We start from the raw sequence: 9,448 nt of genomic DNA, 5'->3' as shown, positions 1-9,448 counted from the left end.
CTTTCAGCTTCACTGCATCGCCGAGGGCGAATTGGGAGCTTCTTTGGGGATTGTTTCGGCTTCGACATTGGGGGCAGCAGGTGGATCCTGAGGACCTCCGATAAGATACGGTTGATCACGTGTGTGTCACGTTACTTTCTTGTTGCCTTAAGGTGTCGACCGACCGAGTTACTCAGGAGCTTGGCAGAATTAATTACATTGTAGGCCACGGGATGAATTGTCTGTTGGAGGGTTATTGTTCTGTTCGGAATTGTTAAATACCTATTCTTACTATTTGAAGCAGAGCAGGCACACCGGGGCTTGGATGTGCTCCGACAGACTTCAGATATATATCCATGCGAGGTTCCACTCTCACAGTATGCCGGAAAGCTTTCTCACGAAAACGAAGCAAGGAAGGTCATCCATTCCCATTTTGTTGAGATTTTGGGTAAAGACATTCATTTTGAAAGCTGTACATCCATCGAGGATTCATATGCCTGCATCTATATTGGTCATTCTATGAATTATCTAGGTAGAACGCTCAGGTGCTCAGGCTCACCTCGATAACAACTTCCATTCCAAATATGTCCCATTGGTTATCTGTAATTCTAGAGCACGAAAGACTAGATATCTTGAAAAGAATTGTTGAAATATCCTTCAAGGACTAACACGAGTAGGAATAAGGCTGTTTAATGGTAATGTCAGTAACAGGACAGAGAACTGGCACGACCCTAAGTGCATTGGTCCTCCTAAATGCGCAGGATGTCCAATGAAAGATGCGAACTATGGAAGAAGGAACACATCTCAGGCTTTGAATGGGATCGAGCCAAGGGGTGCTAAACCCCCGAGACTAATTGGCTATTTGTCTGCAGATTAATAGCCGAAGACAGAAGTTCTTTTCATGACAATGTTGTATGAAGAGCGATAAACAAGAAATGTTGTTACCACTAAATGGTGCTCGGAAACAAACTCCGATGATAGTTCTCAAGCCCACTCCGGTCGGCAAAAGGTTAATGTGGGTTAGCGTCACACAGAGGACTGCCGAGCGAAGGAAGCGAGAAGAATCAGGGGTTTCACATCTATTGGACCTCGAGCAAAAGGGATTATAATAAGATCATGAATGGGTCAAATGGAAAACTGGACAGTCTTCATGAGCGGTGCAAATAGAAGTCCTCGATGGCCTGCCTTGGCAGGGCTGCTGCAACGCTTGAATAGCTGGTGAAATCAAGATTGGCGATATGAAATCGTCAAGGAGGAATCGAATTTCGCACACACGAGAACACGATATGATGTCACGTCCAGTGAAAAACAAGCTCAGCTGGAGGAAGTCACCTGGTGTGTTGTCATCAAAGCACAGCAGGTGATTGCGTTTGGGGACATGGGAATTCTGGTGTGGCCAGCACATCTCAGAATCCACAACCTACCATCAGGAACAATCCCACCTTTCGAGACATGCCCGAGGGAATGAGACACGTTTGCTCCAACCGATCGAGGAACCTTGGATTGTGGTACCTACCCGGCCATTCCACAACTGAAAGAGGCTCCCTCCCCACCAAACTCATGGAGACGAAGAAGAAGTGCCGTGGTGTGGTGTCTCAAGCTGTCGCGACGACCTCTCGTTCCGATAGCAAACGCTTGACACGTCCCGGGGTCACCTCAAGTCGATCTGGCGAAGATCCTCCTTTGGTGCCTCCCCTCAAACGATCGGCAGATTTCCTGGCGCCGCAGCCTAAGCGCACGGCATGTGGAAAGTCTATGGGGCTCTTGAGGCGCGCCACATCGCCCCTGCGGATTTCTTTTCCGGCGGTATGGAGTAGTTCTAGTTCACTACATCCTTGACCGTGCAAACCGGGTTTGCCCAGTAAAAGCGCCATCCCCGTCCTCCTCCCAGATGCAGCGTCTCTTTTCAACTGTTGACTGCTAGTCAGTCTTCGAGACGGTGAGATATCCTCTAACGAGGTTCCAAAACAGCTCCTAAGCTACCCATGGAGTCACCCGGTCGCACCGAGGGTGGAGCCCCTGGGGTAAGCCGTGTGCCTCGAGACTGTAGCAACGAAAGTACTGGGCGGCGCGGTCCAACGGGGTCGAGATTGTGGAGATTTCAAAGCTACAATTGCAGCTATCTCATGTCCCGAGGGGCCGATTCCACGACACAGGGACTTGAACGAGGCTAGCGACGTCATGAAGACGGCACCACACAAGACAACTCGTTCGCGATTGGTCTGATCAGAACGCGTGCCGGAAGGAGGGGTATTTCTCACATTATCCATTCCAAAGTGATTTGAAGGTTGGAGAGTGGACAATCGGTCGTATTCGAAGCGAATGTCACTTCTGGCTAGAGACTATGTCACCAACTTCCGGCTAGAGACTATGTCACCAAGCAGTGCCATGACGAACGTCAAACCAAGCTCAATCCGCGATTGTCTCAGGACTCAGATACCATAACCGCCTGGATATCTCTGGAGCCTTGTTCCTTGTCTTTCGAATTAGCACTGAGTCTTGCGTTGTTCCAGTGTGATTTGGAGGACGCAAAGCCGCCACCACCATCCACAGCGAAGCCGTCGCAGAGATTCCGCAGAATATTGCTGATGTCTGCACGGAAGGAGCGAGATTCGAGGGCGTTGAAGTAGCTATTGGACTTGGCCTGAACTAGGACCGGCCGTTGTCCCGGGCCAACGTGCGGAGCAGTCCTTGCCAGAACGAAAGATCTGGATTATTCACAAGTTTCTATCAACGTGGGTGTGATTCGCTCTCAAGTACATAAAGCTGAATAGGATAACTAATGTCGCTTCAGACCTGAATTCAGCACGAAAATGACATTGAACCCCCATTCATCAGGTTGTATCGCCAAGCACATTGGATGTGACCACTCACCAACAAATGATTGTGGCCCTCATGGGACTACCGAAGAGTCGGCGACGAAAAAGATTTCAAAAGGCCATGGTGTCTGATCCAGAAGAACGACTGACGCTGGTACCAAAACGCGCCAGAACAACCATTCCCAATGATTCTTGGCCTCCAAAACGGGCAACGACCCGATCACAGCCAACCGATAGAACCAGGCCATGCAATCTGCCGACATTTTTTCTTAGAGGAGTTTCCTGTGCACTGCGCCAATGCCGTGGCCGCGTAGACCTGGCCCGATCTTCAGGATTGAAGCTGCTACCCCATCAACGAAAATGACAATCTTGGCACCTGTATTGCGAAGATTCCTCACTGAAGAGGACAATATCTGCAGCTCGATAATGGAAGCTTAAATCTTCATAATCTTCATCACCGTTTTGTTGAATCTGCTCCGACTTCAGGCACTCGGATCCTCTCCTTTTATCGACCCACGGCGTCCGAGGACAGCCACTGTTCTCATAAAGTCCGTTCAAAATATCGTCGAATGGTCATATACCTAGCATGCAGTCTTGGTTTGTGGAGGTCTCGAAATCGTGTCTTCGACTCGTGTGGGCTTTCGGCCGGTGTGGTGTTTTTTAAGACTGAGGATGTGCTGCCTATCCTCAAATAGGGCCGAAGTTTCGATCGGGGATGCTCCTGAACATTTCAGACCTACTGAGTGCCCTGGTGGCAAGGGTTGGTTGAGATGACTGGGAAGGTGATTCTTAGGGATGTGGATTGACTCGTTGAAGCTTGCGACTCCGTCCGATCCGATTGTATCGCGCCCAAGGCATTCGCATCAAGCAGCGAGACGCATCGGAATTGCAGGGAAATCTGAAGGAAACATTTTGCTATCCTTTGTGAGACGTCGTTAGCTAAACTCGTTGATGTCGTTGTGATGGCCTACCAACGTGAGAAGCTCGTGCAGACCGACAGGGAGCCTTGACCCGCGGGTCTGAATGATGTCTCCTCCTACCATCAATCCTGATTCATCCCTGAGAGATTCATCAAACCGGAGTATGATGATTAGTGATGTCCAAGTTCATGATTCACATCACTGTTTGGGCTTCGTCGACTGCCACAGGACCGAAGTGCGCCCCAACGTCGTGTCTCGACATGAGCCTAGAGGGCTACCATTTTGTACTCCCACACATTGTACCTCCAGATTCGCCTGCTGGTCGAATTAAATTAACTTCGATGCGTTCGATAGATTTTCCGGGCAGATCTCTCGATTTTCTGGCTCCGTGGCGGCTCGATGGCTCCTTGTTCTCGGCTGTGTTGTGCATCAAATCGGCTTTCCTATTGTTGACACGATCCGAATGTCGAACGGCTTGAGCTAACTGGTCATTGCAAAACGCGAAATATGAGACGAAGAGCATTATCCAACGATGGGAAGAAGAAATGAAAGTTGAGCTTGAATATGGTTGGTAGATAGGGGCGTGGTATGTTCCAAAAGTTACAACCGCTGCGATCCAGGATGACAAAACCACCACTCGGGAGCCGCCTTTTTCGGAATGGCCACACCCATCCAAAGAGGAAACCAGCAGCGGGCCTCGACCCCGGCAGAACCGAATGCCAAATCTGCATTGTGACCATGGGGATTGCTTTACGCTTTGGAAATTACAAGTGGACGGCAACGCCTTTCGACCAAAGAAAGACAGTGGACAATCTCTGAGCGAGGAACAAACGAGTACACAGTGACACGACTATCAGAACTAAATGCATGCTCCTGGACCTCTTGCGAAAGGAATTGACTTTGGCAATGGTTTGTCTTATGATTGTCTCCCTGTTCGTGTGTCTTTTTGAACTGCAACTGATAGGGGACGACATAACTAACATCTTGTCTACAGATCACCAGATTCTCAGGCTCCCCGATCGCACACGATGAATTTAGAGTCATTGAGCTTCTGGGGTAAAAAGCCTGTTCAACAACGCCCACTATCGTGGCTGGGCGCCGTCTACCAGACTTGAAATTCCCGACCAAGCTATATCAGTCCATCCTCGGTTGTTGATTGGTCGGAACTGGGAATAGGATGGAAGATCCAGAGGTACCCGAAAAATTGTTCTAGTATGCATCTCGCATCACTAGACACCTTTCTCTCTCTTCTGACCGTTCACATCGGCTATAAACACCCCAAAGGGGCGCACTTGAAGATTGTTGGGTACTGGCGGGCCGGGATCAAGTGGCAAAACCACACGGCACTGACATCCAGCATACCACAGCTCTCCGTCACAGCGGGCCCCACCCACTTTCGGGGTCTCGTCTCACCTTGCGTGCCACTTTGCTTTTCGCAAACTCGAGCTATCCCGGAGCATCTCAAATTCCTGCTCGAGAGGGCGAGGCCTCGCACCAGAGCCCCTCTCTAGGGCTAATCCTCGAAAAGCCGCTAAGCTCAAAAGGCGTGCTTCTTGTGTACCATTCTCCCACTAAACTCGCTGCATACGCGAAAGAAGCCTCTCAACACGATGAGTGAGAACCTCCCCCCTTGCCCGTTGTATCCTGAATATGCATCGGACGTCCCGGAGAATGAGTCGGCTCCTTTCGAGCAACTCAATCCGATCCCTGGGTACACGCAGCCCATTATCCCCTTCGGAATCTCACCCTATAACGAACTGTTCTCTAGTCGCCAAGATCACCCAGAGGCCAGCCCAATCCCCAGCGAACGATCACTGAATCCCAAAGTCCCCATCCCTCGAACTACGCGTCCTATCAACCATACCAGCAGTGGCCGTGTCGGTCGTGCGTGCGAGAACTGCCGTGAGCAAAAAGCCAAATGTAGTGGGCATCGTCCATCCTGCCATCGGTGTCAGGATGCGGGGGTACCATGTTCTTACGGCGACCGGAAGCGCGAGAAGATGCTTAAGTGCGTAGGATACTCGGGAAAAAAAACCCCTTCAAAGTTGCCTCTAATTTGAAAAATTTAGGCAACTGGAAGAATTTACTGCTCAGATCAATACCTACGAGAGTTTGTTACGGGATTTGTACCCGAGACTCGAGGCTTCGTTGGCCCAGCACGTTGATCAGACCCTCGGCCGCCAATTAGTCAGGGTGAGAACTAACTAACACGGCTTCTCCCATATCCTATCCTTTCCACCCGTTTCACCATCAACTTTTCCCCTTTCCACTGTATTCCTCTCACAAAAAATCAATTAAAAATCAACACCGGCACCGAATCTAACCATGCCTGACCGCAGAGTACTTCTATATCATTTTCTGATGGGGAGGCCTCGAGCTATCCCTTAAGCATTACAGATCACACCGCAGAGGACTTCAACCGAGACGAAAAGGTCCGGGCGATGGGATTCGTGGGCGAGCACTCGGAACTGGCTTGGCTATACAAACTTAAGCGCGACCTCGATTGCGAAAGCTCAACACCCGTCGTCGAGACCCCCGATCGAGTATCCGTTTCCATCTCATCCCTGAACTACTTCCTGGACGACACCGAAATTTCGAGCCTCGATCACGTTGAACTATCAAAACGACCTCCCCAGCATATTGCCGACCATCTCGTGGACGTCTATTTCCAAGCCGTTCACCCTGCGTTCCCCATCATCGGGAAGGGAGTCTTCCTAGGTCAATACCGATCCTTCTACACGAATCCGAACGTGAGACCTGGGAAGCGATGGATTGCCGTGCTAAACCTTGTGTTTGCAATTGCAGCAAGGTACACTTTACTTGTCGGGGATGGCCTTGAAGGAGATGGTGATGACCACCTGTCCTATTCTGCAAGGGCCTGGCGCCTGAGCATCGACAACGTCGCGTTGTTGGACCATCCGAACTTGCAGCAAGTGCAAGTAGAAGGCCTGACTGCTTTCTACCTCCTTTCTACTGGCCAAGTTAACCGGTAAGTCCTCATCCCATTCATCCCCCAACGTTGATATTTTTGGCTCTTTAGGCACAGTGTCTAATCCATCGAACGTTTTCCTCCTTACTAGATCATGGCAGATTATTGGAATTGCGATTCGATCAGCGACGGCTATGGGACTGAATCTTCGTAGCGAGACCGGTAGTGTTGCACAAGTCTCGAAAGAGACTCGATACCGCGTGTGGTGGGCGCTGTTCATGTTGGACACGGTGCTCTGCGTGAGAACCGGCCGCCCGCCTAGCACCGACCCGGCCTTTTGCACGACCCCCTTGCCCATCCCATACATCGAGGAGGACTTTGGAATCCAAGGCATAGTTCAGATTATCGACAATCTGTCTATCCGGAATAACTTGATGACCTCGCTGTTGACCTCTGTTGGCGGTGCCGGCACCCCTTCTGCGTCTAGCGAAGCCTCGATCGACCCTACCTACTTCGCGAAGGCCGGCTCAAGGAAAGGCAAGGAGGCTGAACAAACAATGATGGACCTGAATGACACTATAACGCCGAATATTTCTCTGTGTTTCCTATATGGAGTGGACCTGGACATTGTAATGAGAGAAGCTATCCAGACTTTGTACGCCCCTGGCGCAACAAAACGATCCTGGATGGAGATGGAGATTGCTATTTCCAACCTCAACACGAATGCTGACAAGTGGCTCTCCCGCCTCCCAGCAGAGTTTCACTTCACAAACCTAGACGCCACCGCTACCGATCCGTTCGTCCGCCAACGTGCCGACCTTGGCTTCCGCTTCTACAATACCAAACTCGTCATCTCTCAACCCTGCCTCCGTCATCTCGCCTACCAAGCCCCCAGCACGAGTCCCGGGGGCGCTCTTTGCGGTACAATGGCAGGCACGTGTGTGCAAATGGCATGCAAAATGTTGGATATGCTCCCCACCAAACCGGACGCGATCTGGCTATACGGAGTCTCCCCCTGGTGGTGTGTCCTACACTACATCATGCAATCTACGACCGTTCTCCTTACCGAGCTCTTCGCACGCACAATACCTGGGACCTCCGAGGCTCTCAATTTGGTCGACAAGCTCAAGAAAGCTATCGCCTGGCTCCGCGAGATGTCCGCCAAGGATCCCTCCTCCCAACGAGCGTGGCTTGTCTGTATGGACATCCTCTCTCGGCATGGCGAGAAATTCTCTATTGAAATTGACCCCAGGCTTTAGGCTCTGGTCGCCCTTCTCATGATTGGCTTTCATATTCTGCTATGTCTGCCTCGAAGTTCCCGTCTAGGCTTGCCTAGCCTAGCGGATACTTCCCGCGGATTTTATTCCTTCCATTTGGCCCTCTCGTCCCCCTTGATACTCCCGCTATATCGTGAATCTTTTTCATGTTGGTGATAGGTTGTTATTTTGTTCTACGCAGTCTTTAAGATTGCTACATCATATATCTCAACCCCACCCATGGCCTTGGGCAACAACAAGAATTGCTTGCTGACCTTTTTTCTCCTGGATCTGTGCTAACCTTCTCTTATAACCTGGTATCATCATAACTAATCATAATCGCCGAGCCAGACTAACGTCTAGGACCTGCTTCATAAACATTAATTAATCTGACGAGGTTTGACCATTGCATAATTATCATTAGTCTCTAGTCATCAGTACCCCTCGGCATGTGGGAATCATCTAGAAAAGCCCCCTTGGCAACTGCCGATAAGTTTGTAACGCCTTGGAATTAGACGTAAATTGGCATACCGACAGCGAAACCTAAGGACCATGGCAGTTAATCCGTAAAGCTGCGACAATAATCATTAGATCATACTTACGGCACTACAAGAAACCTTTGTGACACTCTAAACGCTAAGCCTAATTGGCAATGTACCTGACGAGTATAAAAGGCTGTATTCGACCTCTGTATAGTCCCTTCTAAGCCCTTCTGTATAGTAGTAAATCTTATATCATAAGAGATAGAAAGAAAGGCCTAGCTAGGTCCGCTTTAATATCCTTTATTTCTGAAGATCTCTCTGAATATTTTCTTTAATTATCTTTCCAGAGAACCCGAGTAATATCTCTTAATCTAGCTTTCACAGCATGATTGACACGATACATAAGATGACCAAGAAGTTTAGTCAGGGGGTTTGAAACTTATAATAAAACCTATTGCACTGTATTTACCTATTGTATAAGCGCTACTCGCGGATGCCCTTGGTAGATATCGTTAGACCATTTTATACTCGTAACGTATGTTTAGGTGTTCTATAGTCGCTCCTTCCCGTTAAGTGGCTACCTGCCCTCTTATTCTCCTCTAACACTACGTAATCCTGACCTGCTCATTTTACCTCCTATAAGCTTTCTGCAGACAGTGAATTTTCTTACTCCCAACCTCAATCTTACAACGTCAACCAGAAATGTGGATTCCACGGAGAGCAACAAAAGACCAGCCCTCGGAAAGGGTGGGGTGGTGGCATCCCCTAAAAGCCTATGATTAAGACGAACTCGAACCAGGGATAGTAAGGGTCCATTTCGCATCTCCCTTCACATGAACGCTTGAACTGATCCGCTTTATTATAGAGCCAAACCAAAATCCCTTAAGACAATTCAATCGAGGATAAGGAAAACTGTCTTAACGCCTACATGGAAAACATGGACGAGGAGGTGTCGTCGCCCCGATGCGATACTAAGCAGAGAATAGCTGCAAATGAGGGAGGTTTCAGTTTAGGCGCGGAAGCAAGTCAGATGAAGGCGTAGGTTGATGCGCTTCTACATCAG

The 9,448-nt window shown here is 49.5% G+C and overlaps 2 protein-coding genes across 2 annotated transcripts; one reads left to right on the top strand and one right to left on the bottom strand.

The window, feature by feature from the left end:
* Positions 1–2,404: 2,404 nt before the first annotated feature.
* On the bottom strand, positions 2,405–3,061 carry N7496_006009 (uncharacterized protein; the record flags this gene model as incomplete). Its single annotated transcript, XM_056698938.1, has 2 exons — positions 2,405–2,687; positions 2,949–3,061. The coding sequence occupies 2 exons, from the start codon at positions 3,059–3,061 to the stop codon at positions 2,405–2,407; spliced, it is 396 nt and encodes a 131-aa protein (XP_056554351.1).
* Positions 3,062–5,328: 2,267 nt separating this feature from the next.
* N7496_006008 (putative C6 transcription factor) lies at positions 5,329–7,906 on the top strand (the record flags this gene model as incomplete). Its single annotated transcript, XM_056698937.1, has 4 exons — positions 5,329–5,726; positions 5,788–5,911; positions 6,058–6,707; positions 6,799–7,906. The coding sequence occupies 4 exons, from the start codon at positions 5,329–5,331 to the stop codon at positions 7,904–7,906; spliced, it is 2,280 nt and encodes a 759-aa protein (XP_056554350.1).
* Positions 7,907–9,448: the final 1,542 nt, after the last annotated feature.

This window comes from Penicillium cataractarum (genome assembly GCF_028827025.1).
Source record: "Penicillium cataractarum strain IBT 29864 chromosome Unknown utg000005l, whole genome shotgun sequence".
NCBI lineage: Eukaryota > Fungi > Ascomycota > Eurotiomycetes > Eurotiales > Aspergillaceae > Penicillium > Penicillium cataractarum.
Note: the sequence above shows the minus strand (reverse complement) of the source record. Positions and strands in the feature narration are given on the sequence as shown.